The sequence below is a fragment of the Carassius auratus genome, unplaced genomic scaffold (assembly GCF_003368295.1).
Source record: "Carassius auratus strain Wakin unplaced genomic scaffold, ASM336829v1 scaf_tig00035191, whole genome shotgun sequence".
In the NCBI taxonomy this organism is placed as follows: Eukaryota; Metazoa; Chordata; class Actinopteri; order Cypriniformes; family Cyprinidae; genus Carassius; species Carassius auratus.
Window position 1 is genome coordinate 121,010 of NW_020526210.1, and position 26,976 is coordinate 147,985.

Below are 26,976 nucleotides of genomic sequence, written 5' to 3' on the forward strand. Positions count from 1 at the left end.
GATCTTCCAATGCCCCTATCAACCTTTGAAAAGATGTCGTTAATCATAATGTTAAACAGAATTGGACTGCTAACGCTTCCCTGAGGTGTTCCATTCTCTATTGTGTGTATCTGAGAAAAAGCAGTACTTACTCTTACTTGTATAGTTCTGTTAAACAGGAAATCCCTGACCCAGTTATACATTCTTCCTTTAATATCCATTTTTTCTAACTTAATTAAAAGTCCCTCTTTCCACATCATGTCATAAGTGAGAAACTTGCAGGCAGTCAGCCATTAGATACAACCATCGATATTTCAAAATAAAAGTCCCAAACCAAATAACAAAAGAATAATTCACAAATAATAAATGTAACTTATTTTCTTCATAACAAAAATCTTATGTCTTTAAAAATGAATGATTGATAGACGTGACGCTATTACGTCATTACCAATGATGTCATTACGTTGAGCGTAAAATAATCGCTGAACCATTTTTTTCAACTGGTTTATTGAATCAAACAGTCCGAAAGAACCGGTTCGCAGAAAAGAATCAAACTTCCCATCACTACTGTTCTCCACAGCATCTTTATATCGCACCAATTAATGATTGGATGTTTTAAAAGATAAGAATAATCATGATAAACACATTAACCGACCAATCACAGCACCTAAAAACAGAGAAACAGTGGAGAGCGGGAAAACAGGAATAAACCAATAACAAGGGGAGAAATACAGCAACCAATAAAAAAACAACCAGAGCACGTTACAGGGCCGTAACATTTCTGTCACACACTTGAGGAATTCGCACAATCAAAATCCACGGGATAGCTGGCCAATCAGCATACACCTTGCTTTTCAAAATAACGAGCTTTGTAAAAATCAACGTTTTAGAAAGACAGGGCTTAGTGGAGCAACAATAATATACAATATGTGGAAAATAATGTTTTTTTGTTTTGTTTTGTTTTTTACCTTAAACCGAATAAACACATTGCATTACACCGTGACCGAATACACAAAATAATGTTTTTTTTAGCAACGTCATATGGCCTTTTTTAAATAATGAATCTTTTACCTGCTTAGAAGTGCAAAATTGTATTTATTAATTTTTTTTGTGCAATTATTATATTGTTCTGCCATAAAAATGGAACAATTACAGTATGTCTGTTGGATGTTTCCTATCAGATGTTTATAGATGTACACAGTGACTAACAAAAAATAACCATATTCTGTATGAGATAACATGAACATTTCGCCCGCCCTGCTGCAAAAAAACAATTGAAAACTTGTGAAAGTCAGCATAAAATGCTACATTTCCAGAGAATTGTGCGTTAATTACATGTAAAATTCGTCTTTATATAACAGCAAATGAATAAAGACAATATTGCTTGTGAATACAAAAAATTAAAATCCAAATAAATGAACTGTTCACATAAAAGTTAGTACAAAGAGACAAAATACAAACAAGGAGGATCTTTATTTTTGACGTGCATCAGTTTCATATAAATTAGTGTATTAAAATAACATTCTTATAAGTAAACATAGAGCATTAGAAGGCTTTGCATTGATAGTGCTTCTTTTACTCTGGTTTCACCACGATATCAGCGAATCCGTGCACTTGAGTGAGCAGACGGCAGTCCATCGATGCCAGGAGCTTCTGAGAGCCGGACACGGTTGGGACATACTTCTCCGTCAGTGTAACCTTCCCAAGCTTCTCCACATCACTGACAGACAGAACCAGAGTATAAACTTACTGGAGGTTTTTCTCTCTTTAAACACGGTTTATCATTTCTGATGTAGCACTGTTACTATACGTCAGCACATCTGCTGTTAAACACTGAAAGTCTTACCCATGTTCGATCATTCGGACGCTCTGCATTCCCAATCCCTCTACACGGAACAAAACGCTCTTCAACACTTGTGTCAGCGGGTTCTGGAACGTGATCTGGACGGTCAACTCTTTCCCCACCACAGCGTCCTCTAGAGGCTGAAAGAGTACCAACACACATCAGTGAACTCAGGATTAAATCAGATCTGAGAGCCACAAAAAAGAGCATTGGTTATAGTGCATCACAGATCAAGACCAGTGTCTCAATGACGTACAGTGATGATGAGGTCTGGTGTGCGCAGTCTGAAGTTGAACTGTGTGGCCAGAATCTGTTTGGTCTGATTGACCCGACCGGTGACCGAGAGCATCAGAGCGCCCTGGTCCACCAGATGATTCATGTACTCCTTATACTGCAGAGTCCAGGGAAAAATCTTGGCTGAAGGGAGACAAAGGAGCATGACATTAATGAACTGATGATAAAACAATCATAATGAGAACTATATGTCATTATGCATTGAAATCCACTACAGGTCTCCTCATATTTTCTCACTGCCCATAAGAATGTTACACTTTTTTTCAATATGTGTAAGAAAAAACATTTTTTTTAAGTCTGCAATGAATGTTTCATCGTCCTCTCACTCACATATAATTCAAATTAGTAAATACATATCAGGTCACTTCATACAGTTCATGAACTGGATCTAATTTAAAATTCGATTAAAATAGAGCTGAAAAATTATTAACCGTGATTAATTCCATTCAAAATAAAAGTTTGTTTATATACTAATGTATACCGTGTATATTTATCATGTATATATATATATATATATATATATATATATATATATATATATAAATAGACACATAAAGGTATATATTAAGGAAAAATATGTTCGATTTATATATAAAATATTTATATATAATATAAATAATAAACAAGTATATAAATATATACATACAAATATTCTACATAAGTGTGTGTATTTATCTATACATAAAAAATATACATAGTACACACACATACTGTATGTAATCATAAACTTTCATTTTCAATGTGATTAATCGTGATTTATTGTTTTCTAGTCCTAATTAAAAATAAGCATTAATACAATCTCAAACAAAATTGTACCTTTGGAGAAGTACCCTGAAAGGGAAACTTTATACGTTATTTGCACCTAAAAAGTTAATTGTAATGCCTTAAGAGCATGTGTTATGACTCTAAGGTACTAATATGCACTTTAAATAGGTAAACAAGGCACAAAGATGGCCTTTTAAGAGTCTAAAGCTACAATTTGTAGATGAACTCTGAAAACCAACTGCAAGCAGCTCTCATCATCAAGAGATTTTTGACAAAAGCAGCTACTGATTCATAGATTATGGGGCACGATAACCAGACAAACATCTGTGCTGGGACGGTTTAATAGTCAGACTCCACTCACTCTCTTGTGGTTTGAGGTCGACAGTAATCCGGTCTTTCTTCACCGTGTCCTTCATCACTCCAGTGTAGTACATGACCATCACCTCGTACAGGAGCGCGGCCGTGCGCTGCTTTGAGCTCGTGTTCTTCAGGACGATGGACAGTTTGGCGTCTTCACCGATACGAGGTCCTGCCCCGTTCATGACGATCTCAATGCTCACGTCGCTGTCGGTGGGCGACAGATACAGAGTGGGCTTGGAGCCGAAACGACTGGCCGTTTCCACAGCTATGCGCTCCTCCTCTGAACCTGATGGAGATCAACAGACGATAAGAGGAGTGTGAGTTTCTATATCTTACTGTGTCAAAATCATATAAGGCAGCTCTAGATGCGTATGTTTTGTGACCTTCTGGGTATTTGTAGAGGTGTGTGATGTCCACCCGAGCATCAGATCCCACAGCTTTAGTGCTGATGCTCTGACCGATGGAGTTCTTCTCCACGTGAACCTGACTCAAACTTCCATCAGCTTTCTTCTGCCAGTAGATCCTGTCACTGTTCACCTGAGACGCACAGAGAAACCAGTTCAGCCGTTCAGTAGATGTTTCTTGTCAGATACAAGTAAGGGTGAAGAGTGTGTATGAAGCGCTCACTTCAGCAAAGACGAACGGCGTGTCGTATTTCAGGTGGACTTGTCCGTTGCGGACGGCAGAGACAGGGGTGGGACCGCAGCGGTATGACCCCTGGCTGAGCTCTTGAGGGGTCGCGTCCACCACCTGCCATCCACCGTTACCCGCCGGGAGATCTGGACGCGTCATCCAGGACTCGTTCCACACGTGGAAGTTCCTACAGAGACACACAGCCAGCACAAACACACTTGAACAGGCTTTGACTAAAACTGGGATTGAAACATAGACACTGACATGAGGTCAAAAATCATGAGCATCAACCTCAAACTAAATACTTTCAGCTTTTATTTATTTTTTCAATATTGATTTGTGTGATTTTCTGTTTTTAAAACACACACAATTAAATAACCTTGAAAATCAAATGCACTAAACATTTTAGCAATAAATAATCGTTTAAAAAACTGACGCATTCTATATATTCCACGTAATTCCAAGAAATAAAGCTAGTTATTTTTCATGTTAGGCTAAGTTTGTGTTAAACGCTAGTTTATTAAACATTTATTCGTTTCCCACAAAACAATTCTAGCTCTAATACTTTGAAAACAAAAAGGGACACTAAATGTCATTAATATTACAATTTTTGTAAATATTTTTATTTTACATTTTCATATTACATTTATTTAAATTTTTCTTAAATTTGTTTTGTTTTGCCATTATTTTAATTAGTTTAAACATCTATAAAGTTTTTTTTTTTCTTATTTATTTTGTCTTCTTTTGTTGTGTTTTTTATTTTTATTTTTAAATAACATTGTTCATTATTTATTTAGTTGTTTTAATACTTAAAGTTAAACTTAAGGAAAATAAGAAACCTTGCCTTGGCAACTAACTGAAATAAAATAAGTTTAATTTATTTCATTAACATTTCAAGTGGTTTTGATTTTTGTTGATTAATAACTCTGGTGCTATATTAATGTAAAGTGTCAGTAATGATCGCTGTATTTGAGAACGGTCAGTAACTGTCACAGTAAAATTTCCAAGCATTAATTTGACACAGTTGAGTGAGGCCAGGTTTGACCCCGTGACCCGACACTGATGATATTAATGAGAGTGAAAGGAACTTAAGAGGTGATGGTTGTTATCACACAGTACCAGACAGAATCGCTGGTCTCGTCTTTGATAAGCTCCAGTTTCTCATCAAGATAAATGTCTGTGCTCAGAGAAAGGTCCGTGTCGTGAGCAGAACTGAAGTTGGTCACACAGCGGGTGGGAATACCAAGACATCTCAACACTGAGAGAGAAACGGAGAGAACGTTAAACAAATGTTCACTCTGAACTGGAGGTGGTGCCAGAATTGCCCTGATGATCAACAGCTTAGGGCAAGACACTACAGGCAAAATCTTACTTTTGATTTCATGTTTTGGGCTATTCTGCTTCCATAGCATGTCTTAGTTAAGACTAGCACAAAAAAAAAAAAAAACATCTAAAATATACTTAAGTGTTTCAAGTTTTTGCTGAAATGCATAGTTTTTTTTGTTTTTTTTTACAGAATTCTCCTTTAGACCAGAGGAAGGAAAACATCTGAACACATGATTGATTATATTTTGCATCATTTTTTCTGTTTTTGGCTGTAGATTTAAATTACAGTACACAAGTTCACAGGGTTTCTTTTTTGTTTTTTGCTGCTGACAGTGATAAACATATCCAAGCATACCAGATGTGGTGACTCCTGCAAAGACCCAGCACTGGCCATATTTGACAGGCTTCCCTGAGCTTTTGTAATACTGTCTCAGGATGGCCCCGCTCCCGGTCCAGACGGTGGGACTCGTCCCGTCTTCATAGCTGTCTGACCAGTTACCCATCAGCACACCACGGTCGTCATTGGTGTTCACCTGTCACAGAAGAACAGAAACACTTAAAAAGACAAGCACTTTTCATCTCTTCAATCATGCATCTTTTCATTTCTTTTATCATGCATCTTTTCATCTCTTGAATCATGCATCTTTTCATTTCTTCTATCATGCATCTTTTCATCTCTTGAATCATGCATCTTTTCATTTCTTTTTTCATGCATCTTTTCATTTCTTCAATCATGCATCTTTTCATTTCTTTTATCATGTATCTTTTCATTTCTTCAATTATGCATCTTTTCATCTCTTGAATCATGCATCTTTCCATCTCTTCAATCATGCATCTTTTCATTTCTTCTATCATGCATCTTTTCATTTCTTCTATCATGCATCTTTTCATCTCTTCAATCATGCATCTTTTCATTTCTTCTATCATGCATCTTTTCATTTCTTCTATCATGCATCTTTTCATCTCTTGAATCAAGCATCTTTTCATTTCTTCTATCATGCATCTTTTTCATCTCTTCAATCATGCATCTTTTCATCTCTTCAATCATGCATCTTTTCATTTCTTTTATCATGCATCTTTTCATTTCTTCAATCATGCATCTTTTCATTTCTTCAATCATGCATCTTTTCATTTCTTTTATCATGCATCTTTTCATCTCTTGAATCATGCATCTTTCCATCTCTTCAATCATGCATCTTTTCATTTCTTCTATCATGCATCTTTTCATTTCTTCTATCATGCATCTTTTCATTTCTTCTATCATGCATCTTTTCATTTCTTCTATCATGCATCTTTTCATCTCTTCAATCATGCATCTTTTCATTTCTTCTATCATGCATCTTTTCATTTCTTCTATCATGCATCTTTTCATCTCTTGAATCAAGCATCTTTTCATTTCTTCTATCATGCATCTTTTCATCTCTTCAATCATGCATCTTTTCATCTCTTGAATCATGCATCTTTTCATCTCTTGAATCATGCATCTTTTCATTTCTTCAATCATGCATTTTTTTCATTTCTTTTATCATGCATCTTTTCATCTCTTGAATCATGCATCTTTTCATTTCTTCTATCATGCATCTTTTCATCTCTTGAATCATGCATCTTTTCATTTCTTTTTTCATGCATCTTTTCATTTCTTCAATCATGCATCTTTTCATTTCTTTTATCATGTATCTTTTCATTTCTTCAATTATGCATCTTTTCATCTCTTGAATCATGCATCTTTCCATCTCTTCAATCATGCATCTTTTCATTTCTTCTATCATGCATCTTTTCATTTCTTCTATCATGCATCTTTTCATCTCTTCAATCATGCATCTTTTCATTTCTTCTATCATGCATCTTTTCATTTCTTCTATCATGCATCTTTTCATCTCTTGAATCAAGCATCTTTTCATTTCTTCTATCATGCATCTTTTCATCTCTTCAATCATGCATCTTTTCATCTCTTCAATCATGCATCTTTTCATTTCTTTTATCATGCATCTTTTCATCTCTTGAATCATGCATCTTTTCATTTCTTTTATCATGCATCTTTTCATCTCTTGAATCATGCATCTTTTCATTTCTTTTTTCATGCATCTTTTCATTTCTTCAATCATGCATCTTTTTATTTCTTCAATCATGCATCTTTTCATCTCTTGAATCATGCATCTTTTCATTTCTTTTATCATGCATCTTTTCATCTCTTGAATCATGCATCTTTTCATTTCTTTTTTCATGCATCTTTTCATCTCTTCAATCATGCATCTTTTCATCTCTTCAATCATGCATCTTTTCATTTCTTTTATCATGCATCTTTTCATCTCTTGAATCATGCATCTTTTCATTTCTTTTATCATGCATCTTTTCATCTCTTGAATCATGCATCTTTCCATCTCTTCAATCATGCATCTTTTCATCTCTTCTATCATGCATCTTTTCATTTCTTCTATCATGCATCTTTTCATTTCTTCTATCATGCATCTTTTCATCTCTTCAATCATGCATCTTTTCATTTCTTCTATCATGCATCTTTTCATTTCTTCTATCATGCATCTTTTCATCTCTTGAATCAAGCATCTTTTCATTTCTTCTATCATGCATCTTTTCATCTCTTCAATCATGCATCTTTTCATCTCTTGAATCATGCATCTTTTCATCTCTTGAATCATGCATCTTTTCATCTCTTCTATCATGCATTTTTTCATTTATTTTATCATGCATCTTTTCATTTCATGCATCTTTTCAATCATGCATCTTACTTTAATTTTTAGACCCAAAGGTGCTTCGTCTTAAAATATAAGGAAAGATGTGAGAACGCGAGAAATTATTAAATCAAATTAATATAATCTTTTAATGATTATGTGAAGAATATTGTATAATGGCTGAACTGTTTTGTGGACATTATTTAACGATGTATAGTTTATCGATAGTAAATCAAATCATTATCTTCTACTGTTATTTTTATACTTACTGACAATTTGTTTCATGAAAAGATCAATCAAGCAGATTTCTGCAAATTTAACTTCTAAAAATGAACTTTAAAATGTTCTTTATTACAGCTTTTTAATTTAATTCACAATGTTGTTTAATAATAAATGTAATAAAAATATATAATATACTTATTTTTAGAAATGATACATTAAATGGTTTAAAAGTGACAGTAAAGACATTTATGATGTTAAAAAGGATTTCTATTTCAAATAAATACTGTTCTTTTGAACTTTTTATTAATCTGTGAATCCTGAAAAATAAAATGCATCATGATTTCTACAAAATATTAAGCAGCATAGCTGTTTTCAACATTGATAATAAAGAAGTAAATCAAGATATTATAATGATTTCTGAAGATCATGTGACACTGAGTAATGATGCAGAAATAAATATTAAAACATTCACAAAGAAAACAGATATTTCTACTGTATTTTTGATCAAATAAATGCACCCTTGTTGATCAGAAAAGACTTCAAATACATAAATACATACTTTACAAACATCTAACCAACTACAAACTTTTAAAAGCAGTGTATATTTGTAACATAGGTGTTTATGTTGTAGATTGATTATGTAAGACATTTGTAAGAAGCTGCAAAGGTCAAATGTGACGTCTGAGGACATATCTGTACACTAATGATGTTTGGACCTGTACCAGAGGAGACAGAAGAGAATGTGTGTCTCGATGAAAGAGAAAGCATGTGTTTCTGTAAACAAACAAGCCCCGGCTCTCGTCTTCAACATGTATAGTCTTGAAAAAGACAGATTCCCATGAACCTAAAGCTAACACATGCTGTGGACTGTAATTCACCTTCTCAAATCAGTGTCATATTCATGATTTCTAATGAATCCATGTCGATGTGATGTGACGTGACTCACCAGAGCAGAGACCGTTCTGCACACGATCACCGGATCTCTCCATTCGGTCACAGCGACCTGACCCCTCTCCAGCAGGAACAGACACGCTTCCAGGACGTCCTGTTCAAACTGAGCAGACAAACACTAAATACAAGTCATATTCATACAAACAGAATCAGAAATAATCATAGAATCGGAGTGAAACTGATTAAAAAAACATACTAATAACAGCATTAATAAAAATAAGAATGCAAAAGCCAACAACAAAATAAAACAATTGCAAATTAACAACAACAGCGGCAGAAACAATATTAATAATGAAATTAATAATAATTTAACCATAGATAAAAGTATCTGTTCAAACTGATAAAACAGTTGCATAATAATAGCAAGAGCAACGATATTAATAATGGAAATAATAACAGTAACAGAATAAGAGATGGTAATAGAAGCTGTTCAAACTTATATAACATTACAAATTATTAGTAATAATAATAATAACAACAGATATTATGTTTAGTGCTATGATAAGCACACTTTGAGGGAGTATAATCTGAAATAGCAGTTTAATAATAAAGAAAGAAAAACACAAACGTAGCATTGTTGCGCAAAAAAAAAGCAAATAACCAAACGAGAACCTAATTTTATAATGGGTCAATTAATAAGACACACCTGAAACTAATGTGCAACTGAGGAAACTAATGACAAGAACAGAAACCAGAGAGACAAGAACTAATCTGGGGTGTTTCCCAAAACCACAGTTGCTAACTAAGTTAGCAACCTTGTTGGTTGCAATGCAATTTCCCATTCCCAACCAACTAAGATGCTAACAGGTTAACAACTATGGTTTTGGGAGACGCACCCCAGAGCTGGAGAACAAGGAGCACAAGAAAACACAAGAAAAAGTCCTTAAACATGACAGTAGAACTGTATAGAATCTGTTCAAACTGATCAAACTATTGCAAAATATTTTATTACAAAATAAAAGAAATAAATAATAGGGATGTCCCAAGCCGATCTCAAGGATGACCATGCCTTGCAATTATTCATCATATTATATCATATTTTATCATATTATATCATATTTTATCATATTATATCATATTTTATCATATCATATTATATCATATTTTATCATATCATATTATATCATATTTTATCATATCATATCATATCATATCATATTATATCATATTTTATCATATCATATTATATCATATCATATCATATCATACCATATTATATCATATTTTATCATATCATATCATATAATATTATATCATATTATATCATATTTTATCATATCATATTATATCATATCATATTATATCATATCATATTTACACATATTGGATCGGGTCTCTGTTTTGTGTGTCAGATGCTCAATATTCAATGACTTGGATGTGATCGGGGGCACAAAAACAAAAAAACAAAACATATTAGGGACATCCCTAATAAATAAATAAATGTCACTCTGTACAATGGAGTTGTGTTTTCAGACCTGGGCGAAATTCCACGTTCTGGCTCCGATCTGCTGCTCGGTTCCGTAGTAAATTCTGCCCATGCTGTTCAAAACATACTCTTTCCTTTCCTCTTCATTATCCAGAAACACAGGATCATCTGAGGAGAGACGGATCAGTGTGGTGTTACTTCACTGATGTAAATCAGGAGGAGACGAGTGTGGTTGTCTTCTGTAGACCCAGTACCTTCACACCAGGGGTTGAAGAGCAGGTAGATGTCGTTTGGGGTGCAGGGGAACAGCAGCTTGCCCCTCGGGGAGAACGACTCGACGGTCACCCTGTAGCGGCCGATGGAGGCGGACGGAAGAGTGTTGACCGCCAGACGCACACGCTTGTCTTTCTGCTCCACCAGCTTCATCTCCCAGCGGCCGTCTTCCAGGACGTCCACTAACGGCACAGAGATGCGAATCCCTGGATTACTGCTGAAGATGGGATCTGTGGCAAGAACACAACGGCGTGGAAACGTTTTAATGATTTAGTTTAATAATCAAATCATCTGTCAGTGACTCGGCTGCAGATCTATTAATAAAGGAGACTCAACATAATAACCAGTCCTGGCTCAAACCCAACCACTTCATGACTCACATCCATCACCATGAATACATTCATCTGTCACTTCTTCTCTTCTGAATGAAGAGCGAGATAATTGAACTAACCGTCAGTATGTCTGGGCATCTGTCTGTGTTTGTCACACACTGATTTGTGATTCAGACGATGCTTTCATTTCCGTAATCACTGCATGTTTATGTTTTATGAGTGACGGTTGAATACAGAAAGAGTTTCGACATAAAAAACACAACAAAACACAAGTTACACCTTAATGTTTGTTTAAGATTTTGGTTCGGATTTAGTTATTTTTATTAATGATTGTGTCATTTTAATTCTGAATTTCTATTATGCACTGATTATTAATTTTTATTCAAATTGTTCTTCTGGTACTGCTTTTATTTCTGATTCTGATTTAATTCACATTGTGAAACAGATTCAGATTGTTCAGAAATTTGATTATTTTCAGGGAATTTTACTACTATAGTTTTTATTCATTTCTTGAATTCGTTTTTTATTAGTGTTTATATTTTTCATTTTTAGTTTACTTTGTTTTACTTATTTTATAATGTATTACTTTTTAATGTGTCTATATAGATTTAATTCATTTTTGTTTAATTTTTAGGTTAAGATAGATAAGAAATACTGACTTACCAACTAACTGAAATATAATAAATATATTTTTAATAAAAACAAATGTAATAAATCTTTTCAAATTATTCAAGTTTCTTTTAAATGTTTTTATTTAATAAATACACAACACCCCAATAATACGGCAGATTTTGTAATGTTCTGATGCTGATTTTATTCTAATTTCACTTTTTCTCTCCTGTGAGTTTAATGGTGATTTTGATTCTAGGCCTAAAACTAAATGTTGCTCAACACGTCCCCATATCTAATTATGCAAAGAAACACACTGTCAGTGGTGGGAAAGAGAAGTAATATGAAAAATATTCACTAAACAAACTCAAAACCAACAGTAAGAGGGAATCCAGACAAGTCCAGACTTGAGTCTGTGATGTTTAACGTCTTAGAACGTCAAATGAAGATACGCACGAATCATTTTAAAGGAGAAATGAGTAATTTCTGAGCTCCTTGTGTGATTAAACAGAAGAAAAAAAGACGTGTCAAGCAGGTTTTGTGACCGCGGCTCTCTCACCTAACTTGAGCTGCAGCTGTAGTTTGTCTGATTTGGGGTTGAAGGGTCTGGAGAACTCGATCCACATCTGGAAGGTCTGTCCTCTGCGGACGATCAGCTTGTCGCTGAAGTAAGCGTCTGTGTGATGCTCGCGTCGGTTCGGCCCATCCTTGGATTTCAGGAGATCGACTGAACGAACCATCAGAAGCTTGTCTGAGAAAGAGAGAAAACATTCAGACATACAGACCCAAGTTCATCCAACACAGAGCATCAGATCTTAGTGTTGTCCAGCAATAGTGGACCAAAACAAAATGCAGTTTTATACATGTTCATTCTTGTGCACAATGAGGTTTTGTTTATTTATGCATCATTCCTTCTCACCTGAAGCCGCTGATGTCCCACTGGATCCTCCAGCAGTGCTGGGGTTAAAACTAGACATTTCTACAAACAGCCTGAAATATAGAAGGAGGAAGAATACATGAGTATGCAAAATGCTAGAAAAATAAATAAATAAAAATCCTAATATAATATGAATAAATATTTAATAAATTTAAGAAGTTAATCAATAAAGTATAATAAATAAAATATCAACAAATTTCAATAAAATAATTACATTTTAACACATACATTAATAAAAAGTCAAACAAATGCAAATATAAATAATTGTTAAATAAAATTAATAAATAGAATTATAATACATGACTGTATTTATTTACATTTAATTCTTGCAGTTAATATGAAATAACATATTAATAAATAGTATTCAAAATAAATGGCTTAATAAATTTAATTAAATAAGTTCTAATATATAATAATGAAGATAATGAATAAATAATATGATTATATTTGTAATTATACATTTTAATAATTCACTTTACAACTGAAAATAATACAGGTATACAGTAAATAAAATAAGATTAGTTGCTTTGGATTGAAGTGTCTGCTAAATTAATAAATGTAAAAGTAAAATAAATGAATACAATCAAGATTCCTATTTTCACACCTTGTGTCTACATAAGAATCTCTCTACAAAGCTGAACTTTAGCTGAGCCGGATGGAGAAGGAAGTGTCGTTCTCTAGTGTTCCCAGAATGCACCTCATGATGTTTCCTAACTACTATTCTAACAAATGGAAAATGGTCACAATAAAGAATCAATGAATGCATCCAACTCTTAGTGTTCTTATTTAAACTAAATATATATGAACAAAATTCTTCTCTCTTTGCAACAAGCTGTGTGAGTTTGTGTTTTTTTAGTCATTTTAGTCATTTAATGTAGTCCAGCCTTTAATAGTACGATTATAAAATCATTATAAAGACTTTTAGCTTCTTTGACACCCATCACCTCCCACACTGAATGTCAGGTCATTAACATAGTTCTTGCACAAAAGACGGCTCTTACTCTCACACCTGAATAAAGCACATGACATCACCCAGCTGCTGTAACTGACTCTTCAACATGTCTAAACCGAGGAAAGAACAACAATCTGCTCTCACATCGGACGCAGTGTCATTAATGAGCATGCTAATGAGAGAAAACTGTTCTACAACAGCTTTCAGTGTTAATTAAGCAATAAATACGTTTCAAATTCATGTATATTTAAATATGTGAAAATCTGTTTTATATTAATTATGTTAAAGGGGTGGTTAACTGTTTTTTTCCCAGGCTTGATTGTGTTTATGGGGTGCAGTCTAACATGTGTTCATGCTTCGTAAAAAAAAAAAAAAAAAACAAAAAAACACGTTATTTTTCGCATAATAAAAAAAAAAAAAAAAAAAGCAGGGCGACATGAAGAACAGGATTGAGAACCACTGCTCTAGAACATTGGTTTTGTAACGTCTGAATCCATTAGAATCATTAGAAGACAGAATCATGACTCATACATGAACAGATTTTTTACATGCACCCCTAGTTTTCTCTTCCTCTTCTCTAAAGCAGCACGATATGACCCCGCCCCCTTGGTTGTGTGTTCCTGGGGGCGGGGTTTATCTGGGGTCATGACCCGGGAAGAAGCTCGTTGTAGTCCCTTACCAGCCATTTTTGTAGGCATTAAAATGCCAGGATTTTAAAAGACGATATCTCCATTTGCATTTAACTTTTTGTGCCCTGCAACTTTGTAGATATTGTTTATGCTCAAACAGAAATATTACAAACTAACTTAAGTTAAGAAAAAGTGAAATCCCAATCAACCACATCTTTAAAAAGAATGTTTTACTATTCTGAAGGTTTTTTTACTGAGGTTTTTTTTTTCTTATATCGTTCACCTATTGAGTTTATTATTGCATAAACATTTTATTTGTATCTGGAGATAAACATAATGCTATTTTGAAATGTATTTTAAAACATAATAAATAAAATAAAACAAATCTCCACTTCAGCAGCAATTACATTCACAATGTTTTAAAATTGTACTCTTGTCTACATTCTAAACATTTTTATAGAGAGCTTTGTTCATATATCATTTGCCTGGTTTTATACACTGTTTTATTAATAAACCCATAGTGAAAATTCGTTTTCTGGCTGTTGACAGTATTTTTTGATTTATGGAGAGATAAAATTATTCAAGGTCAGCTCCATAAAAACCTTTGCCTGTATTTATCAACAAAATCAAACAAACGTTTTTGGGACTGGCTTAATGTAAGACTTATCTTCTGGAAATCTATGCAAGTTAGTGCACATTTAATAATGCATTATTTACATAAAACATTTAAAAAAAATTTTTTTGCAATTCTTAAAGTAATCAGTCAGGTGGTGAAATATTGTAATATCATTTATTTTTAGTAATAAATGAATAAATAAATAAATAAAACCCTTTTAGACTTGCACTCTATTCATTTGCTGCTTCTTTTCATAAAAAATAACTAACTAGCCTTTTAAACTTTTTGTATTCGATCTGTTTTCCTTTCATTTATAATACAATTAACAAAAGAAAAAAAGATCTCTAACACTAGCTTGCTCTATTCTTTTTCTATTCTATCTGTTTCCTTTTTATTTATTATATTATTTAAAAAGCCCTTGCTATGTGTAATGCGTTAAGCTAGCTGAAACTTGTTATAGCGCTTGTGTATCATTGCTCTTTTGTTGTTTTTGATTGCTTCCACTGTCCTCATTTGTAAGTCGCTTTGAATAAAATCGTCTGCTAAATGACTAAATGTAAATGTAGTATTTGTTTTAATTTCATTTGCCTTATTCATCTGTAAAGTTTTGCTTTAAAGTTTCATGCAATAATGGCACATTTTTTGTTGTTTTAAGTGTATTGCATATTTTATCAACTATGCATTATGTTTGATGAATTAATTCTGAGAACATATAATACAGTGTTTTCTAATGCAGTATGTGTAACGCGGTGTTACCTGTGTGTTCGAGGCGTCTGGCGTGTGAAGATCAGGGGATCTGACGACCGTCTTGTGTTCACGCTGATGAATTCAAAGAATGTCTGGCACTGAAACACCTGCTCACTGTCTTATTTAACCGTGTGTGCCACTCCTTTTTCACGATGAAGGAGGCGACAGGATCTGATGAACAACATTCATGGCATTCACAGTCAGGGAAACCTATAGAAATAAAGTGGATTTCTTCCTTCTCTTATTAAACTGGAAATATTCCAGTAAATACAAATCATAGTGAATCACAGACGATCAGAACCATGCATTTCAAAATCTATGAATCACAAGCCAAAAGCATTAATCTATACATTTCTGCAGCCTGTTTAACAAATAATAAGCTTTAAAATGGCATTTATTATTATTATTGTAAATGAAATATATGTTGTTTGTTTTATAGAACTTTGTTATTAATAACAATTGTTGTTACTGATGTTGTTACGCAAGTATTTAGTTTTCTGTTCACAATCCATTTCAAGGTGAAGTACATTATTTCTGCTCCACTGTTTTCAACAAACAAAACTAAAAAAGGTGTGTCCCATTTCACGTTTATGCATTTTTCTTTCATTCTCTTTTTTATTTTGTATAAAATAGTGTGCATATTAACATGGATGGAAGTACCTATATTTTGCATATGTAACCTTTCGAATCTTCACACCCAGATAACAATCGCATGCACTCATGCACACATATGGACATATTAATATTTATTAAATATACTTCCATAAAGCCATCGGATGTTTTACATAAGATGACACAGAGGAAGAGAAACCTGTTTGACATTTCTCAAAAAGAGTGAAAGAGTGGGAGGAGGAATAAGATGAACAGGGGTGTGTGTGTGTGTGTGTGTGTGTCCTCTGGTTTTCTGAAGCGTATGATGATTGTCATCGGTCTGGTATGATGAGAGCCCAGTGTTTGTGGATGGGTGGGTCAGTCCAGCTTACCCTGGCAGCTTCATAATAGTTATGAAGACATTTATCAAACAATGCAATAAACACATTATATCAGCTGGAACAAAGTCTACAAATCAGGTCTGTTTATCCAAATATTAGCATATCATTTGTCATCTTCTCAAGGGCAGCAGATCAGATATACACACTTAAATTGATCGCCGTTGTGTAGAAAAGATCAGAACTTTACACAAACAATTATTAAATGTAGAAAATCATCAGTCTGATACATAAAGAAAAGTGCTTTATAAACGAATAAATGGCTAAAGGCAATCAAATTGTGAAGAAAAGTGTCTACTTAAATGTAAATGAATGTTGGGAACTTTATTATTATTATAGACATAATAATTATTAAAAAATAAATAAAACCTATCGTGCAAATACATAAACATTAAGCACAAAAACCACTAATCCTGTTCAAGTCTGCTGATTAAACAAATATATTTATAATATCCTAAAAACATGAAGAGCCATACTTTCATTCAACTGTGTAATGATCATTATATGACAATGATTCATGGCTCAAGAGTCATTAAAGGAAGTTTGGAAATGAAAAGCAATTAAATTAAACTTCCTTGAATTTGCAATTACACTTCATCTGGACGTCAGAAACATGTCTACTTTAATAAAATGCACTGAACAAACATGTCAAACGTGAGGTCACATGATGACGTTTTATCCAATAATGAGTGTGACCGTGCTCTAAACACTATCAATTATTAAGAATAATCATCAAAAGCACTTCTAATGCTATGCTTTGTATGGAACCAGAGAACAAAAATCTGATCTAAGAAAGTTGTGCTTACGTTCGCATGACGTTATGACAGTTATTTCTAAATGTTCTTTGAATGTTCAAAACTTAAAATGTACAAATTTCAAACATTAAGGCAACATTCCATTTTGCATAAATTATCAGAATGTTATTTTTCAACGTTCTAAAAGAAGTATTGTTTTTTTTTTTTAAGTTAGAAGAATGTTCAAATAAAACATTAAAAAATGACAACATTTTATTTTATTTTTTAACACCAGAGAACTGAACAAATGTTCTGTTTATATTACTGGAAGAACGTTTAATCATAACTTGGAGAGAATCATGCTAGAAAGGTCCTTGTTAATGCTGGGAATCCTGTTTCTGCCAAAGTATAAAAATTGGGATTTTTTTAAATCACTAAATTCTGAGTTTATTGAAATTAATACTGTGCATAGTACTGTGAAAAAACTCATTTTGTTATTCAAGCAGACATTTTCATTCAAGTAAGCGGCACTTAAAATACATTAAGGGGAAAAAGTCAGAACTGTGAATTATTAACCTAAAAATTCAGAGAAAAAAAAGTTAAGATGTAATTAGGAAATGTAAACTGAACTCAGAAATGGAACATAAACATATCACAAGAAATAAAGTTATACATTTGCATTTGTTGTTGTTTTGCAAAATTTTGTACTCAGAAGTCTGACTTTTAACATCTCAATACAAAATTGCGTGATATAAAATCAGAATCTCAAAAAACAAATAAAAGTCAGATAAAAAGACACATTCACCTTTAATTTTTTTTTTTTTGTGCTGCTGCTTATGTGGAAAACAAAACTAACCAGAAAACCACTCTGATTGAGAAAGGACAGGGTTTGTTGCACAATATTGTAGACGTCAGACGTCAGTAAATTCTTCTAGTTGAGTAAAACCTCTTGCTTTCACCACAATTTCACAGATAAGGTGTGGTATTACCATTTCCTCCTTTATCTTATTCCTGCTGCAAAGTGTGTCATAATGTGTGACAGCTAATGAAATTCTGGAATAATGCTGTTACAAAAGAGCTGGATTACATCATTGCAAGCTCACAACACAACAGGTGATTCAGACAGAAAAACTAAATTATGTTGCCCTATAAGATAAGGCTACCATAGAATAAGATCAATAAAATAGGATTGCATGCTTTCTATTGCTAATTTTGTTATTACTTTACATATTTTCATGATTTTCAAGACAGATTTAGCCTTAAAACATGCGTAGTGTTAAGCAGTTTCTGACAAGCAGCAATCAGAGCGCCTCGTTATCACTAGTTTTATTTTGATCTCCCGGGTCCGCTATTAGCTTATAGCCCGTTAGCATCAGCAGCGTGGTTGCCGCTAGCCGCGCTTACATTGCTAATACTCTATTCACACACATTACCATTGCTTTACTCACTGTTACTTGGGTGTAAAACCATTTAAACCTGCGGTTATTAAGTCTCTTATTAAGAAACTTAAACTAGATCCTAGTGACCTGGCAAATTATAGGCCTATTTCAAATCTTCAATTTATATCTAAAACTTAAAAAAAAAAAAATGTTAATCCTATGGCAAATTGGGCACTTATATAGCCAGATGATTCCACCCATTCTGCTGGGCTTTTTTGAGTTTCACGGCCAGAGGTTTGTGCAGCAGCACTGCCAAGCCATTGGTTCATTTTTATAACATTCTGCATGAACAAATGTCAGTGCAGTATCACTGTGTGATTGAAAATGGCTTCAGTTCAGGAGAAAAATTACTTTTTCTCATAGCGTCTAGGGAACCAATCTTTCTTCACGGTGTCTATTGAGCTTTTGTTCTTCAGTTTGGCATCTCCACCGATATGAGGTCCTGCCCCATCCATGATGGTGAACAAATACAAAGTCAACTGTTCTCAGAGCATTTAATTTTCACATTTTGCACATGCTTCAAGGAAAACACTGGGCAGGATGTGAAAAAACACGTTTTTCTCAGTAATATACAATCCAGAAATAAATGGCACTTAATCAAATTAGCATTAGTAGTATTAGCATAAAGGGTAGCAGAGTCTATGTTGGTTCACCAGATAATAAATGAAATCCTGAAGCAAAACCAGTTTGAATTGGTAGAAGTTTGAATTGTGAGAATCTAATAAATTTATAAAAAGCAATAAATAAATGAATAAACCTTAAAGATAATGCACATCAGGTGACAAGTTTACATTGTATAAACCGTATTACTGGTTTCTTCTTAATGTAAAGACTGTCTTAACTCTTTTTAAATGAGTGAGCTGCTGCTTTGTTTTGTATACTTTGGATCTTAATCTGAAAAATTGTGCATTTCTGCCACCTGCCAGTATAGAGTGGAAACACAACACCCTTCAACAAATCACTAGGGCACTGCTTTTGGGGAAGTAATCAATTATATTTTAAAATATGCACTTTCATTTGTATACTTAATATGACAGTATATGTGTCATATTTGACATGTTTAAAAACTGAAAATGTAAAAGATTTCACTGTGCAAACTGCCATAACTTAATGACACAACTGTCCTCAAAAAATGAACTAACTTAAATAATCTAAAATTTTCTATATAAACTTTTTTTATAATCACGGTTAAGGGGGGAGCTACAGTATGAAAAAACTGCAAGATTAAGTGAAAGACCTGGATGAACTGGAAGCTTCTACAAACAACATTTCTTTTCGGAAGGCAAACATTTACGATCACATCTGATATTCACTTACAGGTTAGTGATGGAAGTTTAAAGAGCTCGTTCAGTTGTTTAATAGCATGAAGCAGTATCATAATGTTAGTAAAAGTATGTAATTTAATTGGTTGTAAATTAAGGGCTGATGTGGGCTGCCAGTTTTGAGATGGCAGAAACAGGGAGTACTTGAACTACAGACAGAATGAAAAAAAATATATAGGCTTATGTTTGAAATATTGCACTTCCACCTCCTGTTGTCTTTCATATATAAAAATGCCTTTTCATAATAATGTTGTAAATCTTTATTTAGTTTCTTCTTCTATCACACAATAACAGGCTTATCCATTACCACAGAGTCATCAGAAGCACTACACCAGCAGTTTTATGACCCTTTCACACAGGACACTGGGCCCAGCGTAATCTTTCAGATACAAAGCAATGTTTGCTACGCTGACCAGAGCAAAGGAGGCGGAGTTTTAAAAACTTGTAGCGAGAGATCTATAGGCTAGGCTAGATGAGAAAAAAAAAGTCAATTTCACATATCAAACTGATGCATATTACCAACCACAATCTACCCATTTTCAAATACACTCCAGGTCAACTTGAATTGATATATGTCTCCATGATGACAGCTTTTCTCCAATGTCCCTGCGACCGCAATCAGGGCCGCTGCTGGCCAAATGGGCGCCCTAGGCAGGATTGTATTGTTGTGCCCCCCTTCCTCAAATATGATGATGGAAAAATAAAAACACAGGGATTTGATTGTCCTGTAAGTGCAACATGGCATTTGGCTCCCTTTGCATGCATTTGTAATAACATGTACATAAATGGTTTATTTGGTATTTGCCTACATTTTGTATTTTAAGAGTGTTATTATTAAAAGGGGGGGGGGGGGGTGAAATGCTATTTCATGCATACTGAGTTTTTTACACTGTTTAAGAGTTGGATTCCCATGCTAAACATGGACAAAGTTTCAAAAATTAAGTTGTAAGTTAAGTTGTTGTTAAGTTTCGGAAAGTTTTTTTCGAGTATGGCTCTGTGTGACGTTAGATGGAGCAGAATTTCCTTATATGGGTCCTAAGGCACTTCTGCCGGAAGAGCGCGCTCCCGTATAGCAGAGCACTGAGAGCACAACAGACTTCACTGATCAGAGCGAGAGCGTCGCAAAATGTCACAAAAGAAGTGTGTTTTTGGTTGCCAGGGCAAGACAACCCTGCACAGATTACCAAAGAAAAAACAGCATTAAGGGACCAGTGGATGGAGTTTATTTTTACAGAGCATCAACGGAGTTGTGCAAGTGTTTGTGTTTGTTCCCTGCATTTCGAAGATGCTTGTTTTACAAACAAGGCCCAGTTTGACGCTGGATTTGCACATCGTTTATTTCTTAAGGATGATGCAATCCCAACGAAAAAGGGTCACGGTCGTGTGTTGGAACTGCAGGCGGTGAGTAAAACTGCTTCAAATATCTCTGCCTTCTTGATAGTGCGTCCGCCTCCCATCGGAGACCCGGGTTCGAGCACCGCTCGGAGCGAGTTGTTGCTGATGCTGCTCTCGTTCAGTTTCAGCCTCGGGATCTGATTCTGGATCATAAATAAACGGCTGAATCTGACTGTTAGCCATGGTTTGTTTTGGATGATGGTTTTTTCCTCACGGTAATGTCACAGCTTCCACATGCTCTCAACGCAAAATCCTATTCGCGCTCGTGATTCTTTAGCTCCGCCCACACATCACGCCTCCAGTCTGTCATGTTTTTTCGGGAAAAATCGGTACAGACTAGCTTTCTCTTATGAATATAATAAAACCAAAGACTTTTTGGAGTTATGAAGGATGCAGTACTACTCTATAGGTACTCAAGATTAACAGGATATTGAGTGAAAACGAGCATTTCACCCCCCCCCCCCCCTTTAACCAATCATTATTGTCTTATTGTTATATATATATATATATATATATATATATATATATATATTTGAATGAGCTCCTTTTACATTATACTCCTCTACGTCCGCTACGTTCTCAAAAAATTTGATAATACCTAGAATATCAAAATCAACTGCGGGCGGCAGATCCTTTTCCTATTTGGAGCCTAAACTCTGGAATAACCTACCTAACATTGTTCGGGAGGCAGACACACTCTTGCAGTTTAAATCTAGATTAAAGACCCATCTCTTTAACCTGGCTTACACATAACATACTAATATGCTTTTAATATCCAAATCCGTTAAAAGATTTTTAGGCTGCATTAATTAGGTAAACCGGAACCGGAACACTTCACATAACACCGTACTTTCTACATCATTAGAAGAATGGCATCTACGCTAATATTTGTCTGTTTCTCTCTTGTTCCGAGGTCACCGTGGCCACCAGATCCAGTCTGTGTCCAGATCAGAGGGTCACTGCAGTCACCCGGATCCAGTACGTATCCAGACCAGATGGTGGATCAGCACCTAGAAAGGACCTCTACTGCCCTGAAAGACAGCGGAGACCAGGACAACTAGATCCCCAGATACAGATCCCCTGTAAAGACCTTGTCTCAGAGGACCACCAGGACAAGACCACAGGAAACAGATGATTCTTCTGCACAATCTGACTTTGCTGCAGCCTGGAATTGAACTACTGGTTTCGTCTGGTCAGAGGAGAACTGGCCCCTCAACTGAGCCTGGTTTCTCCCAAGGTTTTTTCTCCATTCTGTCACCGATGGAGTTTCGGTTCCTTGCCGCTGTCGCCTCTGGCTTGCTTAGTTGGGGTCACTTCATCTACAGCGATATCATTGACTTGATTGCAAATAAAAACAGACACTATTTAAACTGAACAGAGATGACATCACTGAATTCAATGATGAACTGCCTTTAACTATCATTTTGCATTATTGACACACTGTTCTCCTAACGAATGTTGTTCAGTTGCTTTGACGCAATGTATTTTGTTTAAAGTACTATATAAATAAAGGTGACTTGACTTGACACCTAAATGAACACATTACACTTGTTTTATGACTGCAAGTCTTACTCCTCAAATGCTATTTTGAGCTTCAAATTTGATACTGCCTCCACAGGAAGGTTGAAAGTGAAAATAAGTGAAACTCGTGACATTTGCCAATTATGGTAACCCATACTCGGAATTGGTGCTATGCATTTAACCCATCCAAGTCCACACACACACAGCAGTGAATCTGTATAATCTAGTGAACATGTTGGGGGTTGCCCAGCCTGCAGCACTACAAATATCTATCAGCGAGGTGCCACAAGCCAGTTCCCAGGAGGATGCAACACTCCTTGTAGAGTGAGCTCGCAACCCGAGTGGGCAAGGCACACCCTGTGCCTGTAAGTCTGGATGATGGCACCCACAATCCAGTGGGCCATCCTCTGCTTACATATGGCCTTCCCCTTCTGCTGGCCACTGTAACAGACAAAGAGCTGGTCTGAGGTCCTGAGCCAGGCTGGGGCTTCAGGATTACCTGGGAGTCGGCCAGCTCATACTCTAGGCACAAACTGTCAAACAAAAATGCATGCAGGTCCCCAAACCACTTGATGGAGGCTAGTGCAAGCAGAAACAGAGTTTTTATTGAAAAAAAAAACTGACTGCAAAGGCTTAAACTGGCCCTGCTGTAGTGTTTTAAGCACCAGAGACAGGTCCCAAGAGGGTACGGAGAGGGTCAGGGGAGGATTTTACCTTTTCATCCCCTAAGGAACTTGATGACCAGGTCTTGCTTCCATTCCACAGAGTGATGGTTAGCAGCAATCACAGCAACAAAGGCTTCAAGGGTGGAGATAACAGCCTTTGCTGTGCAAAGGAAAGCACAACCCTGATCAGGCATCTCTGGGTGGCCCTTCTAAATGAGAAGAACACCACTCAATGTACCGGTTCCACTTCAAGGCATAAGAGTGTCCCGTAGATGGTGCTATCGAAGTGATTGTGTCAACTACCTCTTGGGGTAAATCACCAAGAATCACCAAGGAATTCTGATCCTTCATCAGAAGATTCTGCCAGTGAGGGGCTGTTGCAAGGAGCATTAGCTTCGGTAACCAGGTCAGAGTGGGCCAATATGAGAGAAGGCTCAATGTGGAAAATGCATACTTGCGCAGTTGATAGAGCATCAGGTCCCTGTGCTTGCACAACTGATCCCGAGACTGTGCTAGTATAAGCAAATGGTGGTGGTAGTTGCGGATGCAAACACCCTGCTCTCCATGTAGGAACAAGCGCCCTCTCCACAACTTTCGTGAAGACACAGGTAGACAGGTACAGCCTAAAGGGCAGGAAACTGTACTGGAATGCATGGTCCTTCGAACGTGAACCACAGAAATGGTCTGTGCCTGGTGAACTGAATCACTTAGCCTAGGCTAATGGTCTGCAGAAGCTAGCAAGACGGTCTGTGTAGGTTAGCCAGGTATCCAGATACCTCAGTGTGTCTAGTGGCCTGGGCCCGGTTACCCAAAACGTTCTTATCGCTAAGTAGTTCTTAACCTATTCCTTAACCTCTCTCTTAACCTTATGGCACGATTCCCAACACATTCGTACGCCAAGTATATTTTCTGTAAGTCACACTTTTGTAAGTTTGGTGTGGACCATTCGTAAGCACTCTCTTAGTGTTTGAGCTTAAGACGCTAGTCACCACCACTGTGCAGCAGTCTTTAGAAATCAGCGCAGCGCAGTACAAGTCAAAAACTATTGTATGTTGACGGTGTTGTGGCTCAACAGTAATTTTATGTTATGGACATTTTAAGACTCATAATTAAATGGATAAAGGCCTATTTATGAATTTGAGTTTATGTGGTATCAGAACTAATATGGTGGTAATTAGAGCAGAACGATGTTATCACTCAGCTCTGAAGCAAAAAGCTGGTATTCGTTGCACCTGCTGGCTTTTTACAATTTAATAATTGTAGTGGGTTTGTGAGTTTATAAAAGCTGATAAATAATTAAATAATAAAAATATAATCAATTTAAACAATTGAACACTAAAAATACCTCAGTTCAGTTTAAATAGTATCTGTGCAATCAAGTCAACAATATCGCTGTAAATGAAGTGACCCCAACTAAGCAAGCCAGAGGCGACAGCGGCAAGGAACCGAAACTCCATCTGTGATTATTACAGGTGTTATTTCATTATCTCCAGCATTCTCACCTTGTCCTTTGTTGCTGCAGTATTGCCTGTTTCTTTGTGTTTACAGTTTCTGTGTTTGTGGATCTTCTGTGATTTCCTGAGTTTTCTGTAACAGAATAGTGTAGCCATAAAAGGTGAGCATGGTATAAATAAGAGTGAGCTAATAGGTAAGTGATCAACAGCTGGAGATAATGAAACAATAATCAGTGCAAGAGGTGACTGGAACTGAAGTCCAGAACAAAACAAACAAAAATTCAGAAGGAGTGCCCTCTCGTGGCTGTTATGGGCACTCCAGCATTTGGACAGTGTTCTCTTTTTTTCTTTTGGATCATGAGCATTCATATTCTTACTCCAGCCACTGGCAAGGAGCAGTTTGAATGATTTCGGTCAACCAATGTATCTAAACTATAATATACTTGAAGAAAATATATATTCAAACTGATGAATACTTAGAAAAACCGATTTATCTCAACTAATATATAGTTGAGGAAACCATTGCATATTGAGGAGCCCAATGTTTACTAGCAAACCCATGTGTATGTGATCAGACAGATTTATCTAAATCAATATATGTCTCGATATAGCAATGTATTATAAACAAATGCGTTTGTCATTAAACCATACATTTAACCAGTGAACCAATCCATATTCACACAATACACATTTATTATTTCCTGAATGGCTTGTCATAGAATTATGTTGTTTCAGGTTTCTAGATTCTATGTTTATGTTTATCATTGCCATATACATTTTGCATTCTGTGGTATTTGTAGTGGAAATCATTCAAATTTCTGTGATGGCTTTTTGTTTTTTTGTCAGAAGGGTCACCATGCTGGTTTCGTGATGTTATTTGCCATACAGTAACTGCAATATGATTATTTTATATAAGTTATTGATAGTAATAGAGATAGTATTGACTGTGTGTAGTTGTGGTGGGCCTGTTTGGGAGAAAATCCAGTCTGTCCAGTCCGTCTCTGGTTAAAAAAAATAGTAGGCAAATAAACTGAAGTGTTGATATTCTAAACAATGCATGTAAATCAGATTTCTGAGACGAATTCTTTAACTGAGTCCAGTTTGGATGATGAAGGCTTGTATTTCAGGATGTTGTTGTATAAAGTGAGCCCAGATTTTCCACACACATCAAACACAAACACTGATCCACAAATCCACTCAATAATCTTCACTGGTACAGTGTTTGTCCAGGTAACTGACATCATTTTATATATCTGTGGTTTATTACCAACTAGCAAACTTTGATTTCAATTCAAATACATTTATATGTTTTATCTTCCCAGGAAATCACAGAAAATTGTAAAGATTTCACTGTGAAGTATAGGTTTACTGTGCTCGATTTATAACATGCTGCAAATTGTGTATAGCGGTAACGTGATATTTGACTGTCATAAAAAATGAACTTACCAAAACAAAACAAATGCTCTAAAGGTTTCAAGCTGAAATTAATATTATACCATCAATGAATCCACAAAGTTGACGCGGAGGTATGTACAATTACAATATAAAGTCATTTTAAGTCTTATTGCTATTAATATTATTTTCTAAAATAAGATACATGTAATATAAAAGTACATATGATGATGTTTCTCCCTCGCAGTCAAGGTCCAAATCCATTCACTTCTTTCTGATATAGTCCACTCAACTGCCATAGACTATATAGGGATTAGTGAATGAGTGAATGAGTGAGTGGTTTCAGACACAGCTTTAAACTGCTACACACCCAGCAGGAATGAATTAGAAACGGTTTCATATTCATGATCATGGGCGCACCTACATTATGACATCACTGTAGACAGGTAAAAAGACTTCAGTGAAAGTGAAACTCGACAGA

At 35.3% G+C, this 26,976-nt stretch overlaps 1 protein-coding gene across 1 annotated transcript; it reads right to left on the minus strand.

Moving 5' to 3' along the window:
* Positions 1-1,435: 1,435 nt before the first annotated feature.
* On the minus strand, positions 1,436-15,673 carry LOC113081880 (protein-glutamine gamma-glutamyltransferase K-like). The gene is made up of 14 exons (XM_026253782.1): positions 15,594-15,673; positions 12,623-12,693; positions 12,263-12,454; positions 10,744-10,992; positions 10,539-10,657; positions 9,059-9,166; positions 5,556-5,733; positions 4,994-5,132; positions 3,869-4,061; positions 3,625-3,778; positions 3,243-3,527; positions 2,079-2,239; positions 1,826-1,962; positions 1,436-1,699 (listed from the first exon to the last, which is right to left on the minus strand). Exons 2-14 carry the CDS (start codon positions 12,678-12,680, stop codon positions 1,555-1,557), a joined length of 2,118 nt encoding a protein of 705 aa, XP_026109567.1. The 5' UTR covers positions 12,681-12,693; positions 15,594-15,673; the 3' UTR covers positions 1,436-1,554.
* Between the last annotated feature and the right edge of the window lie 11,303 nt (positions 15,674-26,976).

Bases quoted from the DNA above. Each gene is read 5' to 3' on its own strand.
- LOC113081880 (XM_026253782.1), bottom strand. From the start codon at position 12,680: ATGTCTAGTTTTAACCCCAGCACTGCTGGAGGATCCAGTGGGACATCA. The intron at 10,993-12,262 runs GTGAGAGAGCCG...TTCTTGCCACAG, and splicing joins ACAGCTGCAGCTCAAGTTAG to ATCCCATCTTCAGCAGTAAT. The intron at 3,528-3,624 runs GTCACAAAACAT...GATCTCCATCAG, and splicing joins CCTCTACAAATACCCAGAAG to GTTCAGAGGAGGAGCGCATA.